The following is a 26250-nucleotide window of genomic DNA, read 5'->3' as shown; positions in this document are numbered from 1 at the left end:
AAATAATGAGTAGGGAGCACTCTTACCATCCATATTTCATCAAAGTCATTAAGTCTTACTCTAACTCAGTAGGGAATAAGTATACTCCTCCTTTCCCCAGCTCCAGAAAGTCAGGTCTTGGGCCCACATTCACCTTAGAGGACCTGGAAATGATGGGAGCATGCTCATAACCATAGGAACAGAATGTCTTTAGGACTGACAAGCCGGGCTGCTGACTAGGAACATAGCTAACCAAAGAATTCTAATCTGGTGCAGAGGTGCATCTACCACAATCTACTAGTTGAAGCTGGTGTCTTCAAGTCTGAAAATGAGATCTCAGCAGGATCAGGCCACCTCCCAATGCTACAGTGGTACAATAATATCCATACCCAATTGCCAAACTCAGCAGGAAGGGACAAAAGAATCCAAGTCTCAAAATCCATGTTAACTCCACATCCTTTCATTTTTCTTCTTTTCCATACTCCTTGCCCATGTAAGCATCTCATGCTCTGTCCCCTGGGAAGTCATTTTCAGGACCCTCTCCTAATGAATGTATTCTTTCTTTCAAGTCATTCCAGGAAATGGAGTTCAGAAAGATAAGGTGCCTGTCTATGCAGACACAAAACCTTCTATGGGAGGCTGATCTCTTATACTCATTTTACAGAGGAATAAACTAAAGCCAAGAAAGGCAGTAAGTAGCAGATCTGAGAAACTAATTACAAATTCAGTTCCCTTGCCATTTCCCTGTAGCTGAAGCCATCCAGCCAAAGACAAGAATGCCAAGAGCCTATTAGAACACTATGTCATGGTTCATTGCCAGCTTTTTGCTCCAGTTTTGTGCAGTTTTCATTTGCCCATGAACTGATTTGTCCTGGTCTAGCCTGGAATGTCTTAAGTCCTAGACCAGGCCTGCACGACCTGCGGACCATGGGAAGATTATGGCCCACAGGCACGCTAAAGGACTTCTGGAGGCCTGCAAAGAATGTAGAGGATTTTTTTTGCAGCAGCCCAAAGTCCTTTAGCGTGCCACTGCTTGTGCAGGCCAGTCCTAGACCCATGCTTATACAGACTATAGAGGAAGGCATTAAGACACATGGCAAAAGTAGCATGAAAGGGTTTTGAATAGATCGACCCTTTTAGCTCCACTGTTCTATTATTCTACTTATGAAGTGGAAAAGCTTCTTCCTATCTGGTAAACCTAGTCATATATGATAGGCTACATTTTTTTAAGAAGTAAAGAAGTCGTGTCCTGGTATCTGCTGCCCTCTGGTGGCTATGTTTATGGTCAAAGGCAGGAAGACCTGAACGAGTCTCCATAAAATGACGAGTTTGGGTGTTAGCTTTCTATTCTCTCTCAATCACCTCAACAGCCAAGATATTAGTGCTTCCTACCCTCAAAACAGTTCCCCCTCATTTTCAAAATTCTCCTGGAAGAATGCCTCTCCCAATCTTTTAACATCAACTTTACTCACTATCTCATCCTCTCGTCCCATCTAACCTCAACTAACCAACCCATCATGTTCTCTTAGGTCACATTAGCATTTTAATCAAAGCATTCAATGCCTTCACTAAAAGAAAAGAGAAAAAAAATCAGAATATTTCTTCCTTTCATTCAATCTAGGGACTCAAACCCAATGGAATCTCCCACTCCCATCCCAGATCTTTTGTCCGCACCCCAAAAGCAATCATTTCTCTAGAGTGAATCATGAAAAATTTGGAGATGCAGTGTATGACTATGGGCAAGTCACTGAAACCTTCTGGGCATTAAGCAACCCCTGGGAGGATCTCCTAAATCACAGAGTTTGCCATCTATATCAGTAGGGCAGGATTCTACCCTAATGAAATGAGAAATCTTTAACATATTGGATGTTTTACTATGCTATGGAAATGCTTGTTTTATTCTGTAAGTTAAAAAATAAAGTCTTTTTTTATTTTTAAAAAGATATTCTGTTTGGTGTTTCCCTGATTCTCTCAATTGAAAGTGTCCTTTCCTTCTACGAACTTCCATAATATCTTGTTTGTACCCTTCCAGTGCTCTTATAGTCAATAATTGTATAATATTAACATTTTAGTAACAGCTTGCCAAGAATTTTCCTCATGAAACCGAGATTAAAAACAGTACAAGTATTTAATTCCCATTTTATAGATGAAAAACTAAGACTACTCAGAATTTAAACAATTCTCTCATGATAAGAACTGTCAATGTAATTTTCCTCCAGCTCTCTTTGTCACTTTCTTCCTTCAGAGCCTTCAGTGATTCTCTTTTGTCTTCAAGATAAAATAGACAAGCTTAAGCTTGGCTTTTAAAGCTCTTCCCAATCTGTCTCCATCAGCCTTTCCAAGCTCATTTCCCATCATTCCCCTTCAGACACACTACATGCCAGAGAAATGAGAGGTGCTATCCAGTAATTTCAATGCTTCATCTCCTGCTCCTGGACCTTTGTACAGTTTGTACCTCATGTCTAGAAGGCATTTCCTTCTCATTGCCACTGTTTGGAATTATCAGTTTCATTCAGCTGATGGGTTCCTCCTATGGAAAACCTATCTGAGTCCCCCTGGTTATTAACATGCTCTCCTTCCTCAAATGACTCCCAAGAAGCTTATTATTGAAAATCTCATCACCTTGCAAGATCCCATGAGCCCTGGTACTCCACATCATCACTCTCCTCTGATGAAAGAATATAGTCATGAGCTCCAAAACCTCCTTTTAAGGAGAGAACTCAGCCCAGAACATCTCCACATCTCTCACTTGGCTGCACTACTCTATGACACTTATGACATCTCCACCAGGCTCCTCATCTGGGCACATCTTTTGTTGTTCAGTCATTTCAGTCATGTCTGCCTCTTTGTGATCCCATCTGACATTTTCTTGGCAAAGAAAATGAAGTAATTTAGCCATTTTCTTCTCCGGTTCATTTTACAGATGGGGAAACCGAGTCAAATGGGTTAAGCGACTTGCCAAGAGTCACACAGCTAGTATCTAAGGCCAGATTTGAACTCAGGAAGACTCCAGGCTCTCACTTTATCCACTGTGTCAGCTAGCTGCCTCAGGTACCTCTTCCTTCTCCTTTTCAGCATCCTTACTTAGGGTGTCTTCCCCCATTACATAGTAAGATCCTTGAGGGCATGGATTGTCTTTATTTTTTTGTATTTGTGTCCCCAGTGAATAGCACAGTGTCTAGCACTTGATAGGTATTTTATAAACGGTTATTAACTCTGATTACCCTCTTCTATTTTCATGCTGTTTTACTCTCACACCCAATAATGCTTAAGCTTCTTGAGGGCACAGAACAATTTTGGTCCCATTTCTGATTTGGCTTCGTACTCCCAGGATATCCAGTGCCTGGCGTACAGTCAGTCCTTCATAAACGCTTATTGGTTCATATGCAGCAGGATCACATAGCTAGTAAATGTCAGAGATGGTACTTAAGCCCAGACCTGCTGACTCTAAGCCCACTTTTCTGTTTATATATGTATTCCTTGTCCCTCCTAAATTGTAAGAACCTGAAGAACAGTGTTTGTCTCATTTATTCCTGTATCTCCCTTACCTATTATAGAATAGGGACCAATCTTAAGGAAAGAAATCAATAAATAATTATGAAGAAGGGCAAGGCATAAAAATCCCTTTAAAGTTGTGTTTGTCTTCAAGACATCAGTGAGCTCTGGCTAATAGAATAGGACTATGGGAGAAGGACGGGTTCTTTGCCATCATCAAGTTGTTTGCCCCCCTTCTACCGACTTCAACAAGCTTTTGGCACAGCTAGGCATAGATAAATAGACCCTATGATGATGGTGAGCCTTAAAGATATCATGCTTAGTCATTTCGTATCTCGAGTGAGAACAGTAAAAGTCGATAACAGAGTAGGAGGACTCAACAGTCATTAAAAGGCCAAGGAAAGACAGGTCTATTTTTTTCCATTAATAGTCCCAGAGGAAGCCTAGGTTGGGTTATGGACATAGAAGGTGTTGTCTTGCCTCTTACATTTTAATGGCAGAAAGCAGAACCAATTAGAATAACACATAGCTGTTGATCCACTTTCCTGGCACCTGGTGAGGCCTTCATTGGCAATGGTCTTGGCAATGCTTACTTGGTGGAGAGGTCAACAAGACTAGAGATATAGTCTTCCAGGATCTGGGGACAAAGATGTTCATATATTAAATATTTTTATTGACATCATTTGTTTTTCCATCTCATTTCCATTTCATTTCCCACCATATCCCCCCCTCTTATCGTACCCAACAAGTCATATCTTGGATCCAACAGAGAAGAGCAGTCAGGGATCAAAGTTCATGAAGTCAAGGACCTATAATCAGGAAGACCTTAGTTCAAATCTTATTTCAGACACTTATCTATGGTTGTTGGAAGGATGAAGCTAAATATTTGTAAAGCACTTTGTGAAACACTGTATAAATGCTATTATATAAAAGTAAAAAAAAAGTGAGTTTAGCCAATACAAGTAACCTATCAAGAGTGTGCAACTGGTAGTGAAGTGTGCCTTACTCATTACCTCCCCCTTCTTCAATGATACAAGTAAAGTCCATCTCTCAGCTCTTCTCAGGAACAAGTTTGGTCATTGTAATTATATAGTATTCAGCTTCATTTCTTTTTATCCTTCCCATGTATATTATTACAGTTACTGGATGCCCAGTCCTCTTGACTCTGCTTGTTTCTCTCTCTAGAAATTTCTTCATATTTCTCTGATTTCTTCATCTTTGTCATTTCTGATGACATAGATTCCATTAGATTCATGTACCATACTTTATTCAACCTGATCAGCTATCACCTACTGGATTTTTCTAAACTTCCATTTTCTCATCTCTAAAATAATACCTATGGTGTCACTTTCACAAGGTTATTAGGGAGATCAAATGAGATTTCGCACATGCTGTATTTTTGTAAACTTTAAGGCATCAGTTAGTCATAGTAAACTTAAAAGTACTATGTGTTAGAATGCAGTACTCCTCGCGGTCAAGGGCTGTTTGTTTTAGTCTTTTATTCTCTGAGTCTAGAATAGTGTCTGTCACATACTAAGCACTTAATAGGTCCTTATTGATTAATTATATAAATGCCAGTTTTTATCATCGTTGTAATCAGCCTAGTCTGACAATACTCTCCACACAGGTAAACCTGATGTATTACCTCTTATCATCACTTCTCTCTTGAATAGCTATGTTTGAAGAACATTGAGAGTAGATAGGTGATCAGGGTGGGTCTGAGAAGCAGACCAGGAGGTGGCAGGCAAAACCTTTAGTATCCTTTTCCTTTCCTATAATCTACTTTTCCAGTCTAAGGATCAGGCTTTGACAGCAATGTGGACCTCAAAGGGATCCATGCCTATTCTTTCTCATCATAGTTCCATACTCTCCTCTTCATCTCGCAAATTTTCAGGTTCCCACCAACTGTATGAGTAGAAAAATCCAATGCTGGTCAAGTGAAAGGTCAGCAATCCTCAGAACCATGACTGGGATGTGAAGCCTGGACTTCATCCCAGGAGTCTGAAGGTAGAGGACATTAACAACATTGTAGTGTGCAAGGATGAACCTTCCTTCCCTCACCCATCTAAACTCTAGAATTGACCGAATCTTCAATGGTCTTGTTATAGTGTCCCAGGCACTTCTGTGTCCTTCCTTACAAGGTAGTGCCCCAGTCTCCTCCCCATGTCCAGCCCAACCTCACCCTTTACCCTAGCTGCTTGCCATCAGCACAAAGATTCTGAAAACTCTCTTTTCATAAGACTAAATATGGTTTCCTACCAATAGCCACTCATCAGCTCCTATGACTCCTTCCCTTCCACTTGCTCTCCCATAGGACTTTGCCCCTGATAAAGCATCTTCACAATCATTATGTCATCCAGTCCTCCTACCAGCTCTAAGAGGTGGACTGAAGCTAGGACTCAATATTCCCATTTTGTAGATGTGTAAACCAAGATCTCCTAGTCCCTGAGTGGTGGAACTAAGACTAGAATCCATGTTGTCTAACATTTGGTCCAGTGTGCTTCATATTATACCATGTGCTTTCAAAACATTTTACTCTGCTCATTCTCCTTTGGCCCCCAGAGCAGGATCCCAGTCGGCCTTTCCCTGTGAGTTCTCCTCATCCAAGGCACCAGTCAGTTATTGTATTTCTGCTTCTAATTTGACTAGCAGAGACAGGTAAGTTAAACAGCAATGTGTATATGTATGTATGTATATAGTGTGTATGTATATATGTAAGTATATACATATACGTATATATGTACACGTGTGTGTTTGTGTTTATCCCATAATTGTGAAGGTGAGAGAATTGATGAGTTCATAAGCCAAGCTTCCTAGAATGGTTTAGATTTTAGGAACCAAATGATCCCTTTTTCTCTTAAAAAAATCAAAATAATAGCATGTTTCATGACTGTTGAAATCTCCCTAAAAACATGTCCTCAGACTGGCACTATGGTAAAAGTGCTGAATTTGAAGTAAGACGCCCTCGCTTCAATTTCTGCATTTGCACTCACTTCTAGAATACCCTTGGCCATTCTGGGCCTCAGTTTCCTCATCTATAGAATGATTGAGCTTGAACTGGGTGACTTCCTCAGATCCTTTCCAGCTCTAAAGTGGTGACTCTCACAGCTGCAGGGTCCATCCTGCCAATATCCACAGACATCCATCAAGGACCGTTAATGACCACAGAGCAGCAACCAGAAGATAAAGGATCATTAGAGAACTTTATAAAGTGTTTCCAGAGGGCTTTCTCTGGAACTATTCCCCACGGACCAAATCACTTCCAAATATAGTGAAGGAAGAGATAAAACTTGGAGAAGCCTATATAACAACAGTGGATCTTATTGCATGGATTTGGACTTAACCCAGGTCAAATCACTTCACACATGTTCTCTCACTGAGGCCTCCCAGCAGCACCCAGTCTAAAGCTGATGCAGTCGTTAGACCGCAGGACAGGCACTAAGCCTGTCCTCAACACCAGCTGATGGAGTGGATAAACCTCCAAAGCTTTACCAACACAGTTCACTACAAAGCCCAAGAAGGCAGGGGCCGGGGCTCATCAAGGCATGCCTCTCCCCCTAGTACTTAGAGCCTTCTCTCTCCATGATAGTAATGACTGGCTTGTGTAGAAGTGATTTACCTATGTCTCTTGAACTTCACATCACACAAGGCAGGTGGGCATTAAAGAAGTCATTTCCATTTTCCAGCACTTGGCACAGGGGCTACTATCAATATCATTATTATCATTATTACTTCAGAGGAAACTGAGGCTAACAGAAGAAGTTATTTGCCTAGGTCTCACAGGTTGCAAGCATAAGGGGAAGGACTTGAACCCATGTTTCCCTGGCTCCAAGTCTAATGCTCTAACCACTGTACAACATTACCTCTACGTTTTGTTTGCTTTTTTTTCTGGAACTGGGAACCTATTCTTGCTGGAAGAGCTCTTGATATAGAAACTACTTCTAGCAATGCAAATTTATAATTACTATGTCTTAGTGAGCTGCTGGAGGTCCTAGGAAGTTAAGGGTGTTGCTCATGGTCAGAGAGCTACTAAAGATCAGAGGCAAGACTTAAACCTTTGGTCTTCCTAATTCCAAGGCCAGACCTAAACTAATGAATTAACTTGTTAATCCATTCATTCAACAAGTATATTTTTAAACCTTTGACTATGTGAAGGGCTACAGATACAAAGACAAAACTGAAACACTATGTGACTTCAAGGGGCTTCCATACAATGAGGGAAAACACCATGAACACAAGTCACTTGAACATTAAAAAGAGAGGATTGTGATTTCATCTATGTAGGGAATTCATGATAAGGAAATTCCTCTTCACCAGTCAAGATCAGTATCTGCTCTGAAATTCATAGTTTATGAGCACTGAGGCACTGAAAGGTTGTGACTTGCCCAGTTATACAGCTAGTATGTGAGAGAGTCAAGACCTGAACTCAGGTCTTTGGTGACTCTGAAGCCAGCTCTCTATCCATTGCTTCTTAGCTGCCTTTACATAAAAAGCAAATATAAAGAAATGTGAGAAGAAGCGCTATATGTTGTTATGTTGCTGCCATGAGGGGGTATTCAATACATAGTTGTTGAGTCAGTAAGTCGATCAACTTGCATTTATTAAGCATCTACTATGTGTTGAGGAGCTGAATCTACTAGCAGAGGGCTTTGTCCTTGTTAGGTGCAAATATTTATTCCTAGACTAATCAGCGGTGTTTAAGTTGATGCTCCCTAAGTATCCAATTGCAGGAACCATTTGTAATGAAATATATCAGGGTTTTCAAATGTTCCATTTTTTAAAAAAGTGTACCAGAGGACTCAGACCCGAACTGTTATCTCTTCTTCCTTGAAGGATGCATATTTCAATCTCCTCTTTTCCTTCTTTAGGCAGAGTCCTGACCAGTGGTTATATGATAGTACAGCCACAGCAGTATCTCTCTGGGTAGTCCAGTGCATACACCTTGTTCTCCAGGCCGTAGATATAATAGAGGTAAGTCTTCCCTTGGTACCAATAATGGACTTCTGTGAGCGGGATCAGTTCAATGGTCTGACGCTGAAAAAGCACAACAAAAAAGAGGCTTCAGTAGGTATGATCTCTGCCTCCAGCCCTCCCCCACTCTATCTATCCTCCACACAACTGACAAAGCTATTTTTTAAAGCATAAATTAAACATGTCAGTCCTCAACTCTGAAAACTCCAGTGGTTCCCTATTGCTTCTGAGATAAGATCCCTGCAATTAGCTTTGATTCCCAGCCCCCATCACACACTACTCCCCATTTTGGGTCAAACTGAGCTGCTCTTTCTCTGTTCCTCACCCACAATACCCCATCTCCTCTTTCCTTACCATAGCATTGGCCATCCTTCTTACCCCGAATACACTTCTTCACCACCTCCACCTTATAGACTACCTCGCTTCCTTCAATAGCTCATGGCTCACGAGTGGCTCATGAAGCACTTTCTGCATGATCCCTTTCCTAATTCCCCAACAGACAATGACCCCCTCACAATATTGTATTCATATATATATATATATATATACATTTTATATTATATATATACGGCATATATTTGTTCTGTATATGTTTATAGAACGCAAATTCATTGAGAGTAGGGATTTATTTATTTTTGTCTTTGTATTTCCAGCACCTAGAACAGTGCCTGTCATATAATAGGTGCTTAATAAATACATATGATTCATCTCCCTTCTTACTGAGCCAGGAATCCTGCATCTCTCCAAGCTTTGCTTGTTCTTTGTTTTTGATGGCATTGAATGCCGCCTTCTTAGATGTGGATGAACTATCCTACTGGTAAATTCTATGGAGTTGCCATTTGTAGTTTAGCAGCACACTCTCAAGGTGCCCCTCAAGAACTTAGGATTTGACTGTGCGACATGGGAGACACTGGTGCAGGACTGCTCAGCATGGCGTGCCCACACCAGAAAGGGTGCTGTGCTCTATGAGCGAAGCAGAATTGAGACAGCACAAAGGAAATGTAGGACATGCAAATTTGGAGTAACCACCCCAAATATTCACATGGACTATCTGTGATAAAGCATTCTGAGTTCATATTGGTTTGATCAGTCATAGTCAGACACACTGAAACTTCACTTTATCATGGTGATGTCATTTTGGTCCTCTTCGAGAATGAAGGACAACAACCAACAAATACATTTGATTAATTGATTAGGCATTGCCAGACCATAGCCAAAAGATGAAAGTGCAGATGGTACCACACCCCCTCCCCCAACATCCCTAAAACAATATGTTCCAGGCACTGTGTTAAGGGATACAAATATAAGTAAAAAGACAGTTCCTGCCTTCAAAGAATTTCCATTCTAATGCTGGAAGACGACACCCAAAAAGGGAGTTGGAATGGGGGTGGGGTTTGGGAAGCAGCATGGGGCTTGGAGCTGAATTCCAAACACATTCAGGAACTGGGTGGGTGAGGGGCAACATCACTTATAGATGAAGAAAGTGAGCCTAGAGATGTTCAGTGGCTTCTCCAGACACATGGGCAGCAAGGTGAAAGCAGCTCTCGCAACTCCATCTTTAGCACTCTCTCCACTATCTTTAGGTTTTTTGAAGTCTTCAGTATGAAACTGAAGATGCAAAGATGGGGGCAGGGGTTTTTCATTGCTATAGTTTAAAGTCCAGGGCTTCAAAGAAGAAAGAAAGATATGGAAATAATAATAATGAATACTCACAATTACTCATTTGTATAGTTGGTACTTTCAGGTTTATAAAGCATTTTTTTCTGACAACAGCCTTGTGAGATGGGCCCTATAAGTGCTCTTAAATCTGCATTTTACAGAAACAGAAACTGAGGCATAGTCCACATAGCTAATGAATGCATGTAAAAGTCATATTCAAACCCAGCATTCCTGACTCCAAATCAATATTTCTTTCATTAAGTCAAATTATCAAAAAAAAAATAGAAATTAGATTTTTGATCCCAGGTTGAAAATTCAGGAGCAATGGGTTCTTGGCCAGGCATGAAGCATCTACTAGAGGATAGGAAGCACACATTTGCCTAGATTTTTACATAGAAGATCAAGGGAAAGACAAGTGTCCCAGTCTGTCTGTTTGTTTGTTTTTAAGGAATAGAGAAAAGAATCTGCAGTCTATAGGCCAGTGAACTTAATTTAAATTCCTATGAAATATTCTAGAACATATAATTAAAGAGATTGTTGGGGAACATCTAGAAAGAGAAGCAGTAATTACAAAGATCCATTATGGTTTCACCAAAAACAAGTCATGTGAGACTCCCTTTACTTTTTTTTTGACAAGGTTATTAAACTTGTACATCAAGGACTGCTAGGGAGATGGTTTAGGCAGAATTTAGCAAAGTATTTGATGAAGTAACTCATACTGTTATTGTGAAGAAAATGAAGAAATGTGAACTAGACAATCACATAATTAAGTGCATTTGGAATGGGTTGAGTGCCTGGACTCAAAGAGTTGTCATTAACTTGTCATTAACTGTCAACTTGGCAAGTCATTTCCAGCAGAGAGTGTCTCTGGGATCTGTTCTCAGGCTTATGCTGTTTAATATTTTAATCAATGATTTGGGTAAAGGCAAAAATGTCTCTCATCAAAATTGGAAATGACAGCAAGCTTAGAGGAATAGTTAATACACAATGTCACAATCTGAGACCCCCCAAAAAAATTCCTACCAGTTAATGTGGGGTTCAATCTGATTAAAATGAAATCGTACACTAGGATTTTAAAAATCAATTTTAAAAATCAAGTTGGGGAAGCATAGTTGGATAAAAAGTTTGTGCAGAATAAATCTGGGAGTTTGAGTGGATTTCATGGTCAAATAGGGGGAAATGGCAGCCAAGATGTCTTTGTAATCTCAAGCTGCAGAGAGAGAAGCAGAGCTTTGAGAAAAAAGGAGGTGATGGCTCCTCTGTGGGCCACGCTGGTCACACTGGTATCTGGTGTCAGGCTCAAGTCTGGATAGCCCAGCTTTAGAATGATATTAATAAGCAGCAGCCTGTCCAGAGAAAAGTAACTAAGATGGTGCATACCTTGGGTCCAGGCCAGATGAAAACCAATTGAAGGATTGGACTTATTCTATTTGACCCTCAAAGGTCAGAACCAGGAGCAAAAAACAAAAGATGGGAAAGGGCACATTTAATACTTAACGTCAGGAAATTTTTCTTAACAATTAAGAGTTGTCTAAAAGAAGGATGAGCTGCCTTGGGAACAGGTAGGTTCTCCTTTATCAGAAGTATTCAGATGAAAGCTAGTCAACCATTTTTGATTGGGAAGATAGGGATGGAACTAATTGAAGAATTCCTTTCAGCTTGGATTGGACGAGATGGCTGCTGAGGTGCTCTCCAACTAGAAAAATCTAAGGTCCTGTCATTTTGTCATAGTCTTTACCTACAGCAAATATCCACAAAGCATAAGCTGTAAAGCACTTAGCACAGTGCCTGGCCCTTGGTAGAGGCTATGTAAAGTGTTAGCTGTTATTGTTTTTGCTACTGTTATAATCATAGCTATTTTTCATGCAATCCCTGAAGAGTTTAGAGTCTGAAACCTGAAAGATTATCAAGAGACAACCCTAGTGATTCCTCCCCATTCCCCGTCCTGCTAATTCATCAAGGGATAGCAATGTCCTCTGAGGCTTTCTGAATGGTGTCAATTGGCTCAATTTCTTCCTTACATATTAAAAATCAAAAAAATTACCTAAAACACTATCATTATATACAATTCCCACTTTTACTAAATCTTTTCAATTTTAAGAATGGTACTCACTTGCTAAAATATTAGAATGTCATACTACTGAGTTAAATTGTTCATAATCTACTGGAGGAAAAAAGAAAAAGCAATGGAAAGCAAACTAGAGTCAGAGTCAGGACCACAGACTATTAAGGGCTAATATGTTTGGCTCCACACCATCATTTTCTGTTTGGTTTCCATGGGGATCAAGACCTAGCAATACTTGGGATGTTCATGAGCCAAGCAGATGTTTGGGTTCTCTTAGCCTAGCCATAGTTTCTAGCCAGGAAACAGAAATAACTCTTTTTTTTTCTCTCCACTGGTAGAAATACCACCCAAATATTTATTAGTAAGTGGGAAGACCGAAGGAATAATAATAGTAACACATTTATATAGCACTTACGAGTATAGAAAGAAATGTTCCTCACAATCACTCTGTGGGGTGACCTCGTTTTAAATGAGGAAACCAAGGCTTCGAAAGACAATGTGACTTCTCCAAGGTGATACAGCATGTAAGGATCAGACCAAGAACTCAGAGTCATATAATCTGAGAGGTGGAAAGGGCATGGAAGCCACATAGACTAAGCTGAGAAGGAATGGTAGGGGTGGGAATGGAGATCAGAGAATGTACGTGCCAGTACAGCTTTGAAGGAAGATGAGGTAGACCAGCCTTGACCCCTGATTAGACATGGGAGTCACAGTAGAGAAAAATCATCAAAGACGATGTCAAGGTTAAGACTCTGGGAAGTTGAGAACACAGGTATGGTTTTATACATGTTGAGTTTGAGATGACTTCAGCACAGCCAGGTACAAATGTCTAGTCAGAAGCTAGGAGTGAAGAATCGAAGAGGCAGAAAGGAGAGTGAAAAGACCATCAGAACTGAAGTTAAGAGAATCAGATTCAATCCCAGGTCCTGCTATTTATTGGCTAGGTGATCCTGGAAAGATCTCACAACCTTTCTGAAACTCAAGTTTGTATGTTTGTAAAGTGGAAATAATGATACATTCCCTGTCTATAATATGGGGATAATAACTTCATAGACTTGGTATGAGGAAATGAAAAGTGCTATAAAGATGTGAAATACTATCTAAAGTTCAGGATAATAATCATATACCTGTGTAAACATATATGCATGTAAATATTTATACACATGCATATATATTTATACATATATTACATATATACATATATTTATACATATGCATATATATGTATTTATACATATATGTCAATATCAAAAGGGTGAAAAGGAAAAGAATATATTATGTGTACACATATATAAATATGTTTTTATATACACACATTTTACGTGTGTATATCTACACATATGTGTGCATTTACATCTAATCAGATATAATCTAATTTACATAATATAATTTATATAATAAAATACAATCAGATTATATCTGATCCATAACAAAATGGAGGCAGCCTGCAACCATGGAAGGAAAACTCACTCTGGCATCAAAAGACCTGGACTCAAGTACCATTATTGAGGCTTCCTCCTGGTGAGACTTTACCAACTCTGGGCCTTAGTTTCCTCAGCTTTAAACTAAGATTAGACTAGACAGCCCTTGCATTTGTTTCTGGCTTTAGGTCTATAATCTATATCTGAGGAAGAATTCTCTCTCTATGACTTAGAAAACCAATGACCAGTAGAAACCCAGGTTTCCTGATGCCAAACCCCCTTGCCCTCCCTTTATGGTTGGCAGCAGAGTAAAGAACTTAGGAGACTGGAGGTCAAGTCCTGCCACTGCTTCTCACCTCACCAGCTGTGTGACCTGACAGGAGTACCTTTTCCTCCCAGGGTCCTCAGCTTCCTTCTCTGTAAAATGAGAGGTTTGGACCAGATGACCTCAAAGGTCTCTCCAACATGGCACACAGTCTGTTATAAGGAAGAAACCCATCTCCCCCGGAGACCAGTTTATTTTGCCCTCAATAGTGGTTAAAAGGGACATGGTCTGAAAATTTGGGCTCAAGGGTGCCTAGAGCTCCTACTCATGCTTTTAAACCTTCTGGGCACAGCTGAGGTGAGAGCTGAGAGACAAGAGAATAAAGGTCTTTTTCAAAGTCACTCAGAAGACCAGAGTAATAGGGATAAGGACTTTGTAAGCCCTGCTTTCTAAAACACAAAAGTTGTTTTCTTTTGAACATAAAGGGAGATCATTGAAACACACCCCCTCCTCTGAGCTTGGCTTCAAGCCCCAGGAGAGGTGGCAGATTGCCTATTACCTCAGAAGCCATCCAAGTGGCTGTCCAGTAATTCACTGGGCACCTGCTTTGTCTCCCTTTGTCATCCCTGAAGAGATAAATAGTGCAATTTCTCTGTACAAAGATAGTCCTCCTCCCCACAGATGAATCTGAATGGTGGCTGCCCCCCACCAATGATTACTGACCGTTCTTTTTCTTTTCATCCCTTTTCACATATTGGCATGACTTCTGGTCTTTGTATTTTAAAAACAGCCAATCTTGTGAAACAATTTTGAGCAATGGTCTCTTTTCCAAATAATGTCTTAGTTTATAGAAACTCATACACTTGTCTTCTCTTTTACCCCTCATGGGCAGCTAAATGGTGCCATGAATGGAGAGCTGGTCCTGGAGTCGGGAGGACCTGAATTCAAATTTGACCTCAGACACTTAACTAGTTATGTAACCCTGGGAAAGTCACCTAACCACTGTCTGCCTCAGTTTCCTCACTTGTAAAATAGGAATAACAATAGCACCTACCACCCAGGGTTGTTGGGAGCATCGAATGAGATGATGTTTGTAAAAAAAAAAAAAATGTATAGCACAGAGCCTGGTATATACAGTAAGTACTTAATAAATGCTTCTTTCTCCTCCCCTTTGGACTCTAGGATTTTCAAACAACTGATCGCATATAGGTAGGGCAAGATGATATAATAGAAAAAACCTTAGACGGCTATCTGTGCTATCCTGGGCTCTATCACAAATTAGCTATAGGATCTTGGACCTGTCATTTCCCCTCCTCTGGGACTATTTCCTCATCCATCAAATTAGAGAGGTAGACTCAGTGATCATTACGGCCCCTTACTGCTCTAACATTCTATGATTCTAAAATATACATGCACACATACACTTGCACCTAGCACCCAAGCTTGCTTTAAAGAATTTACCCAGTCTTCTCGAGGGAAAGTAGCCACATTAACCACCTCTAGCCCTTTTCTCCCAAAGCATCTCTAACTTCTTATAAACACTGGTTCCAATGGGAGTGCTAGAAGGAAAAGAATCATGGAATTCCCCAGTTCCACATTTGTACTCAGTGACCAAAAAGTCTAACTAACCTGCACTTGAAAAAGAATCTGCTGCTTGACACAAGATACCTGAGAGGTGGCATCCGGGCTTCCCTTGAGTACCTCTGCCAATGGGAATCCCGAAGCAGCCCATCTCATTGTGGGAATCATTTTAAACCTTCGCAAGTTTTTCCAGACCTCAGGTCTCAGTTTGCTGCCATTGCCACCTCACCCCTTACTCCTCCCTCTGCCCTGGTTCTGGGGGCCAAAGGTCCAAATCTAACCTTTCAACCTTAGAGATCATAGAGTTAACTCTTCTTATTTCAGGGATGAAGAAAGTGAGGACCAGGAAGGTCAACTCATTTGCTCAGGGTCACACAGCTAAGTGTGAGCTGGACTGAAATTAGAACCCACAGCTAATCTCTCATTCGAGGATATTTTCTAGCATCACCATGATGCTTTTGTGGATAGAACAGAAACCTCTTGGTGGCTGATGATTATATAACCACAGAGTATTCCCTTATGCATAGCATTAGAATCCCCAGACCTCAGGTTTCCTTTCTCTTCAGACGCAAATGACTTCAGGGATATTTTGTCTTGTGAAAGTCACAGAAGTCTTTTCCTCTCCTAATCCTCTAAATGTTTCCTTATAAGGAAACCAATAAGATTCCAGCATCATTTAGAAAAGTAAGGGAAATTAAGGATAATTTAGTCCAATCTTTTCTTTAACAGATGAGGAAACTGAGGATTAAAGAAATTAAATGACTTACATAAAATGGTATGGGTGATGTATTTTGATTGGTGGGTAGATTGGATTTAAGTGAGGCAGAGTTACACAAAGTGGTCAGCCTCACTCTCTCCTCCAGAGTCATCATAGTCTAGTGTCAGAACACAGCTCAGATGGCTGGTGATGGCTGAGGATGTAGTGGATGACCTTGGTGTCTTCCGTGTCTAACCAAGCACTGAGCTTGCTTCACCTGCTTCATCTGCCTTCATGGCCGCTGAAACAAATTGTTCTCATTCGGCCGTTCCACCAGAGGAAGTCTTCACATGCTTGGGGTAGATACCCCCTAACTCATTAATGAGTTTGAGACCCTCTGGTTACCCTCAATTTGGTTTGGCTGGTCTGCCAAACGGTTTACCAGGGTGTGGCCGCTGCACATGCTGCAGCTTCTTGGAGCCACAGGTGAGATTTAGGTGGAACACATGGATGCCAAAGGTTGAAAGAGCCCTATAAAGGGCTCGGCAGCCATCACACCAAAGGTACTGGTCCTCCCTGAATACACCCTACACCCAGGTAATGAATGAGTAGTAGAGTCAGTATTTGAACCCAGGTTTACTAACTCCAAAATCAGTTTTCTTTCCACTGCACCAGATACAACTGTAATCAAGGACCAATCAAATGTATATCCTTCCCTGAAATGTCAAGTGCTCAGGAGGCAGGAAACACTGTTAAAGGCTGAGTCTAAACGAAGTCTTCCTTACAAAATCAAATTGATAATTTAACTTCTCAAAGAACTCTTTGCCTTTTGGGGTGTCAGGGGAGAGAACCAAGAATGCTTGAGTTCTAATCCCACATCTGCCACTCAGCAGTTGCGTGACCTGGGATGAGTCATGCCTTTTCTGGGCCTCAATTTCCTGATTTGTAAAATGAGGAGTTCAGACCAAATGAGCTCATACATTTCCCCCAGCTGTGTACTTCCTATGGTTCCCTTATCACTTGAACAATACAAAATAGAGTACCCTGTAATCCATTTGTTGCTTGGGTATGTCTCCTAATTGTTCATTCCCAGAGCCTAGGCATGCACCCCGACCTGGAAACAGTTAGGTCCCTGCTTGGTTTCCCGCAGGGCTGGTAGAGTGGTGGAAGGTTCTCCCACAGAATGGACTTTTACAGAGTTTTCTGGGGATCCACTGCCATCTAGTGCATTTGCAGAAGAAATGCAGCTAATTTGACCAGACTCAAAAGGCAAGTGGATAAGGTTGTATTTCTTTTTTTACCGGTCACCCTAGTTGAGGGATGTCAGGCATCCTGCTGGAAGTCACAAAAAAAGAGAGAGGATGGATAGCATGATGGAGGGGAAAGAGGGACTTGGCATTAGCTCTCTAGAACTGATTGCTAAATTTTCACTATGATCATTTACACCTCAGAAATCTGCAAACCCTACAAATCAAAACTTGATCTATTGCTTTGTTAACTATCTGGAATTTTAAAAGTGTTGGAAAGAATGTACTAACATCTATTAAACTTCAATGTGTATCATGTATACTCCCAAAAAGCTGATTGTTAAACATTTATTAGCACACCCCTAAGTCTAATCCATAAAAGAAAGACATTCCACTCTACAGTATATCAGAGAAGTGGTCATCCAGGCTGAGCTTGAAGACCTCTGATGATGGGAAACCCACTATCTTCCAAGGCAACCCATTCAATTTGGGGATATCTCTGATCATTAGGATCTCCCCTGCCCTTCACAATGAACCAGATACTTTCTTAGCCTGAAAGTTCACTTTGTTCCTTCAGCCTCCCCACCTTGGAAGTTCGCTTAGACCCTGGCCTTCTCACACTGAAGTCCTTGAGGCTCCTTCTTTTGAGTGGTAGGCTCCTCGTGGAAATCCCATTTTAAGAAAAATGCCCAGGCCAGTCAGGTAGGTCTCCTCATTCATTCATCTCCATAATCCATTTCTAACTCCCTAGGCTTTCTTCACCATATTCCCCCTCTGATCCTCTCCTCTACTTTTTGGCTTCCTTTTATGGGCTATATTCCCCCATTGGGGAGCTAGGTGGCACAGTAGACAAAGTGCTGGGCCTGGAGTCAAGAAGACTCACCTTCCTGAGTTCAAATCCAGCCTCAGACACTTACTAGCTGTGTGAACCTGGGCAATTACTTGACCCTGTTCACCTTAGTTTGCTTCAAAATAAGCTGAACAAGGAAATAGCAAACCACTCTAGTGTCTTTGCCAACAAAACCTCATGTGGGGTCACAAAAAATCAAACAGAACTGAAACTACTGAACAATTCCCCCCATCAGAAATGTAAACTCCTTGAGGACAAGGACTGTCTTTATTTCTGGTTCTGTTGGTATTTTCAGGGCTTAGTATAGTGCCTGGAAGATAGCAATCACTTAGTACATGCTTGTTAATTTATTGACTTGAATTCATTAAACTCTCCTTGTTGATCTGAGCTCTGCCCTTTGGAGCCAAGCAGAACAAACCAAGTCTCTCTTCCATAAGACAACCTTTCACCAACTATTATAGTCCCCTGTGAGACTCCTCTTCTCCTAGATATGCATCCCAGTCCCTCCAACCATCTCCATATATCTTCAGGTTGTTGAATTCAAATCTCTGTATAAAGAGTTAAAAAAAAATGTGGACAAGAAGTTCATGTACAAGGTAAGTCACAATGGACTTTCTTGCCTCTCATCACACCCATTACTCCACCTCCTGTTTCTGTGCCTTGTCACCATCACTCCAGGTTGGTGTGCCCTCCTCAAATCCAACTCCAAGAATCCCTTCTTAACTTTCTTATTTCTGCCCAACAGTAGCACCATCCTCTCAGTCACCCAAGCTTACAGCCTCAACTCTTCACTCTTTCACCCCCCTATCCATTCAGTTGACAAATTCTGTCAATTCTACCTTTAGAGCATCTGTGACGTGTAGATAGAGATATAGATATATCTAGATAGATAGATAGATAGATAGATAGATAGATAGATAGATAGATACTCCCTTCCTCCTCTCAAAGGTTGTGACTTGCCCAGTTATACAACTAGTATGTGAGAGAGTCAAGACCTGAACTCAGGTCTTTGGTGACTCTGAAGCCAGCTCTCTATCCATTGCATCTTAGCTGCCTTTGCGTAAAAAGCAAATATAAAGAAATGTGAGAAGAAGCGCTATATGTTGTTATGTTGTTGCCATGAGGGAGTATTCAATACATAGTTGTTGAGTCAGTAAGTCAGTCAACTTGCATTTATTAAGTGTGTTTTTTCTAAGTTAATTTGTATCACAGGCATCCTTATGCACCATTTAATGGTCCCTGTTTCTGTCTGAATTTGATACAACTGCAATGCATCATGTTGCCCATTAAGTAAGATTCTCCCACGGGGCATCAGAATTTGGAAACCCCATCAAGTCTCAGTTCAGAATTTATGTCTCCCTATTGTCCACCACCCATCGCCTTTCTGCTGACCTGCTGGAGAACACGAGACTTCCCAGCCAAAGCAGTAGTGTGCTCGGCAATGGCTCTCTGGGATGCTAAAGAGATCTCCTGCCTGGGGAAGTCAACGATAGGATACACCTAAAAGAGAAAAATAAGCAATAAATAAAAGTAAACAAATTCATGTCCCGAGTTCTCTTTGATTTGAGGCAGGAAGGTTAAAACTCTTCAAATACTCAAAGGATGTCATTTGGAAAAGGGTTTACACTTGCTTTGTTTTGCTGGGGGAAAAACCAGGAGCAGTGAACTCCAATGTTGCAATGAGACAAAGTTAGTCATTGTGTTAGAAGAAAAAAAAAGCTTTCCTAAAAATGAGAGCTATCCAAATGTTAAATGGGTGCCTTGGAAGGAATGGGATTCATATCACCAGAAGTCAGCAAACAGAGGCTGAATGACGGTTTGTCAGGTATGTTATTATAGGTAGGTCTTTCAGGTGAGGGTGGCAGTGGAAAACTATTAAGGTCTCTTGCAACTCTAAAACTCTTTGATTCTGTGATTCACAGTCCTTGATAACAGAGAATGTATCCAGTTTAACCCATTCTTTAAAAAGTGTTCTCCCCAAGTGTTTTCCAAGTTACCAACACAGGACCATATAGCAAACAGTTCTCAAGCACTTCTTATGAAAAAGGAGGAAAAGAGGAGGAGAAAAAGGAGAAGAGGAGGACAAAGAGGAAGAGGAGAAGAGGAGAAAAAGGAGGAGGAGGAGGAGGAGGACAGCAATTAGCATTGAGGTTTGCAAAGCACCATATGTGGGAATGAGGGAAGAAGTAGCAGCACCTGTACCCCATTTGGTCAAAACACCTGTATATTGGGATTATATTTCAGAATTGTTCTGTTCATCTGAGATAAGGAGTGTGATGGACATTTGGATTAGAAGACCTGACCTCAGGTCCTAGCACTGTCACCTAACAGCCTTGAACTTCTGGCCCTGTCACTTACCTACTCTAAGCCTATGAAGATAATACTTGTGCTCTCTTAAAGCTGTTTTGAAGTTAGTTATTTGTAAACTGTAAAGGAATATACATGTTGTATATCATATACATGTGTGTGCATGTATGTATTACATGCATATATGAATGTGCATATATCATGTGCGCATATGTATTGTGTTATATATACACAAACATGTATGTCATATACACATCTGTGTATGTATACCATATATACATTTATGTATAAATTATATACATATATGCATGTGTATATATACATATATACGTGTGTGTACGTGTGTGTGTGTGTGTGTGTATATATTTCCTTCTTTCCTTTCCCCTTTCATATAATGGCTGGGCTGACATGATCCTACATAAGCAAGGCTGATCGATCTTACACAGAAATAAAATGGATGATCACCTAAGTGTTTCAATGTGAAGAGCACTGAACGTCCCATACATTTCACCAAAAACAAAAACAAACAAAAACTATCCCTCCAGGGTTTGACATTACTTTCTCTTAAGCATTGTTCTCCCCTTGGAATCCTCTAGATAATAACTCAAATTTCTAAAAAATCTTTAAGTTTATCAATGTCCATGATGGTTCACAATAATCCTGTAGGATAGGCAGAAAAAATGTCATTATTCCTGCTTTCCAGATGAGGAACCTAGAGTTAAGAGACGTTAGGTGATTTGCTCAATGGCACATAGCTATTAAGTGGCAGAGCCATCTCTGCAACCCACATCTTCTGTCTCCAAAACTAGTGAATTTGTCTATACCCCCATACTGCCTTTAGGAGAATCCCTGCATTACCCACCTTCCATGACTGTTATGTCAATAGATATAATATATGGGCAAATAATCAGAATTTTTTATAATGCTTTAAAATGAGCAAATAATTGTGAACACCTTTTCTCAAATGAGAGAACATATGTAATGATATCGAACAAAATTACACACACACACACACACACACACACACACAATGCTTTGCCAACTTTAAAGTGTTGTCTAAATGTTAGCTTTAATTATCTCGTAATTCTCTTGACAATCCAGTGAGGAAGGTACCATTATTATCCCCATTTTTCAGATGAAAAACTGAATCTGAGAGATCTTAACTGACTTGCTCTGACTCAAACAGATAGAAAATATTTGAGGCAGGATTCAGGGCTACCTGCCTCTAAGTACAGTCTACCCATGACACCATGCTGCCTTCACATGAACACTCTGTAAACTAGGAAGTCCTGTATAAATGCTGCTGCTCTCCTACTTTCTCTCCTCTTTAGAAGTACAAATTTGCCTGGGAGGCAATTCCTCATAGTGACTATGTTTTGCAGTGATGTTCCACCTTGACAGGAGGAGCCTAGGCACTGGGAAAGCACTGGGGAATGACAGACAATAGGCAATGAAAATACAGGAAACGCAGAAAAGAGAGGGACAGACCAATCTTACCATCTTGACTTTTGTCCAAGGGCTAGCTTTATATGTTAGCTTTCTTTCCTTATGCAAGATTCTGAAAAGTCGGGAGAAATTTATAGTTCTTTCACTCAATAAAGCCAACAAAAACCCTTGATTCCTCTCCATTCCCCAGAGGCCACATTTTCTTTCAGTCAGAGAAGCAGGTTTAAGCATTTACTAAGTACCAGGTCCTTGCTCAACTCTGAGAATACAAAGAACAGTGAAAATACTATCTCTGCCCTGGAAGACCTCACATTCTACTGGAAGAAACAACATGCTAACAATCAGGTCCATACAAGATACACACAACGCAAATCTGAAATGATTTCGGGGCCATGGAAGAGACAGAAAAAAGGCTGATACAAAAAGTGAGATTTAGTTGAATCTTAAAGAATATCAGAGAATCTAGGAAGTCCAGAAGGGGAGAGAAAACTTTCAGACTTGGAGAAAGTCAGTGGAAAGGCACAGAATTGGAGGGTGGTATGGTATATGTGATAAGCTGCAAAAAGTCCAGTTTCAAAACAAAAGAAACATTGGGCCCAGTAGAAAGATGGGTTTTTAAAAGACACTTTGTTTTACTTTCTTATCTCTGTCCTCACCATAACATTTTCATCCTTAAATATATTTTCTCCACTGACTTTAACCAACAGCTCCTCTGGAAAGTTCATATGGTGCTCAGTGACAAACTCAAACAGGCTGTTTTTCCTGGAAGAGAAGGACAAAAGCCTAGTGGTTATGACGGGAATTTCCAAGAATTTTCTGAAAGCTAAATTATTGATTTCTTCACTACCTTTCATTGGTCAAATCAATCCTGAAACTCTGCTCTTCTTTGAAATACTTTGACCATAACTCTCTCACAAAAATGTCTATTCTGATGGAAATGTATTTGATGGCACTAATATTAAGTTCCCTAGAACATCAATAAACCACATAGAACACAGAGAAGAATTACAAAGGAAAAACAACCAAATATATTCCATACTACCCCAACCTTGCCTCTCCCCTTCACCTCAAGCTTTAATGATGAAAGGATAAATCATAGGATCATAGATTTAGAATTAGGAGGGACCGTAAATGTCTCTTAGTCCAACTTTCTCACTTTATAGGTATAAGGACAAGCAAAGTAGGATCTTCTGCTATTTTTGTTTATACCAAGAATAATGTGATTAAGGAGGATCTTCTGCCCCACCCCACATTGGTGGGCCTGGGAAGATTTGTAGGAAGGTCCATACTTTTTTGTTAATGAGGAACTGGTTCTCAAGGGATGTGATGCCTTCTGGCTCTAAAAAGTGTATAAAGACTCTGAGGTACAGTTTTATTCTGGGGCTTAGTTTTTGAAAGAAGGTTTGTGTGCCAGATGGGACTCTGGGAAGCCACTAAGCAGCTCCCCACCCCACCCCCCTAGGCTTTGAAAACCCAGATGTTGGTGCTTCCCTCTCTGGTAACTGTGGTCAGACAGTTGGACCTGTCTGTTGATTTGTGATATATATGTATTGATTATGGTCAGAGGAAGCCATGTCTGTTGATCTTTGATTTCTCTGAAGTTCGGAGTGCTGACTTTTCCCCCAAACTAACTGAATGATATATGTACTTGATTAAAGGAATGATACATATGCTTGATTAAAGTGATTGTTGACCCCTCAAAAGTTGCCTTTCCTTTCATGAATGCAGATCTAAGAACCTGTGATAGCAGACTGGCTGGTGTATGTTGGGGTGCTTACTGATACATTAGGTGAGGACCTTGGTCACAAAAGTAATAAGCAGAGAATTCTGTGTTTGAACCCAGGCCATCAAACTCTAAATCCAGCACATTTTTCCATTGTTCCACATTGTTATGCATTGGTAAGGAGAGAGTAGAGAAAAATTGAATTTGCCTAGAGGTGGGGCAAATCAGGCTCTTTGGTCTTCATTTATTCCTTTCATAGGTCATAAAACTGAGATCCAGATCACAGACCCTCTGGTTCAAAGTCTTGTGCACTCAGCAACATACCTGGTGCAAACCCAACATGTAGCAATTAACTTGGAGGGATTCAGCACATAGGATATTTGTCCACAAAATTCACATATAATGCCCATGGAAAATAAGATGAAAATACTCAAAAAGAAAGTGAGCTACTGAATTCATGGGTCCCTTAAGTGGTGACTCAATGGATACATTTAAAGGACCCATTCAAGCCCTATGGGGAAAGAATTTTTTGGAGAGTAAGGAAAGGGATAAATTAATGTTTGGGAATTAAATTTTCTAGTCTGGTGAAATTAACCATTTTATTACCAGTGTTCCACTTCACTCTGCTAGACAGGTACTGGCAAGGTGGATTCTCAAAAGATGCCAGAATATAGCCAAAACTTTGCCTTCTTTCACCACTCACCAGGTGATGACCAGCTGGATGAAGTGTAATAACTTTTTTTCTCCCTTACATGTTGCACAGGTCTTGTTCCCCCTACCTGAACAGGTGTTGCACCTTTGGAAGGAAAATAAAGAGTGTTAGTCATACAAACATGAATCATGATGTTTCTACTTACCTCCTGCTTATGACCAAATACTATATTCTTAATACAGAGTTACTCAGTAGTGCTTCTTTAAATTCAACATTCAGCACCATGGCCAGAGGTTCAATCTCTTGATTACTATTATAGTCATGGAAAATAATGAAACTAGTCCTAGCTAAACTGGGTTATAGCCATTATGTGATGTGAATTTGGCACATAGCCATAGGGGAAGGAAGCCACTTCACTTCTCAAGCATCATTTTCTTCATCAGTAAACTGAAGAGCATGTAATAAGTGGATCCACTGAGTATGGTGCCATGATGCCTGTAATTTCTACTAAAAGGGAGGTTGAAACTGGTGCATTGCTCAAGTTTAGGAGCTCTGACCTAAACAAAGTAGGGATAAGACCAATTGGCTATCTAAACTAAGTCTCACACCAATGTGAGGCTCCCCTGGAGCACAAGGGCCACCAGGATGTCTAAGGAATGAAAACAATTAACTCTGAACAAGAATAGAAAAGATTGGTCCTGCCAAGCCAATCAGCATTAGAATTAGACTTGGATATGGCCTCATGGCCTTCCAGCATGAGTTAGATAAAATATCCAAAATTTTAAAAAATGTGGACTATAGACTCCTGGGGAAAGAAAAGCACAGAGTTTTTGCAAGGTGTTTTTAAATTCATAAGTAAGAAAGCATACCTTCTGTCACTTGAATAAATGATGCAATATAGCAGCTAAAGGGTTGACTTTGCATTCTGGAAGACCTGAGTTCAAGTCTTGTCTCTGCTACACACTAGCTGTGTGTCTCTAATCAAGTCACTTATCTATTCAGTTCCTGGTGAACTATCTAAGAGAACTATGTATCCATCGAAAGAATCCATGTCCCAGATGAACTCACAGGGGCAAACCACATAAAATTCACACATATGTTGTAATTTTGCAAATATGCATGAATTCTATTGTGATTAATAAAATATATAACTTAAAGTGTTAATGAATTCACAGTATCTTTTTCAGCATATATTTTCTCAATCAATGGATGAATAATATTGCAGATAATATCATGTAGAAATTTGTGATTTTTTTTGGCATTCTAAAGGGGTCCTCACTCTTGTAAAGGTCGGAAATCAATGGTTCCCATTCCAGTTGCTTCTGAGATTCAGGCCTTTGCCTGAATTCCTCAGCTGCCCTCTCATCCTGGAAATTCCCTCAGTGCTCGAGATCTTCTCAATTTAGAACATTTGTCTACTTTTCTGGCCCTTTTCTCTCATTGGTGAGTTCTTCCTGGGACCTCAATTTTAGGAGCAAGCCCAGGCCAGCCATGTTTCATTCCTCACAGGACTCTGCTTTTGACTCTCCAGACTTTGCCACAACACCTCCAGAAGGGTAGCTGCCCCGCAACTTTTTAGTCCCTTTGATATGTTGTCTGTCCCCCATTACAATGCAAGTTCATTGACAACAGAGACTACCTTTTTGTGTGTATTTATATTCTTAGCATTTAGCATGGTGCCTGGTATTCATTAGTTGCATAATAAATGCTTTTTGCCTTGTTGCCTTGTCTAGGTCATTTTTGAGGTTTCTTCCAGCTTTGAATTTCTGTGCTTAGGCATCTTCAGAAGTCTAAAGATTTTTTTTAATCTCAGAAAGAAATAAGACCAAAATTTAGAAAAGCATGACTAATAAGGACTTGGTGAATATTAAACCGTAATGGAAAAGAAAGAT

General features: G+C 40.3%; 1 protein-coding gene across 7 annotated transcripts in view; it reads right to left on the bottom strand.

Moving 5' to 3' along the window:
• Positions 1 to 4126: 4126 nt before the first annotated feature.
• LOC140497524 (oxytocin receptor-like) overlaps positions 4127 to 26250 on the bottom strand; it is a 232729-nt gene continuing 210605 nt past the window's right edge. For 5 of the 7 annotated variants that reach the window (XM_072598595.1, XM_072598600.1, XM_072598599.1 and 2 more), the window contains 4 exons: positions 24410 to 24502; positions 22640 to 22745; positions 19623 to 19730; positions 4127 to 8508 (listed from right to left, as the gene is read on the bottom strand). In XM_072598595.1, coding sequence (XP_072454696.1) covers positions 8362 to 8508; positions 19623 to 19730; positions 22640 to 22745; positions 24410 to 24502 — 454 coding nt within the window. In that variant the 3' untranslated portion in view covers positions 4127 to 8361. Of the gene's footprint in view, positions 8509 to 18562; positions 18779 to 19622; positions 19731 to 22639; positions 22746 to 24409; positions 24503 to 26250 lie in introns of those variants that run through there. The other 2 variants (XM_072598596.1, XM_072598597.1) reach the window with 2 other exon arrangements.

Source organism: Notamacropus eugenii, chromosome 3, assembly GCF_028372415.1.
Source record: "Notamacropus eugenii isolate mMacEug1 chromosome 3, mMacEug1.pri_v2, whole genome shotgun sequence".
Classification (NCBI taxonomy): Eukaryota; Metazoa; Chordata; class Mammalia; order Diprotodontia; family Macropodidae; genus Notamacropus; species Notamacropus eugenii.
This window is presented reverse-complemented; position numbering and strand designations above follow the sequence as displayed.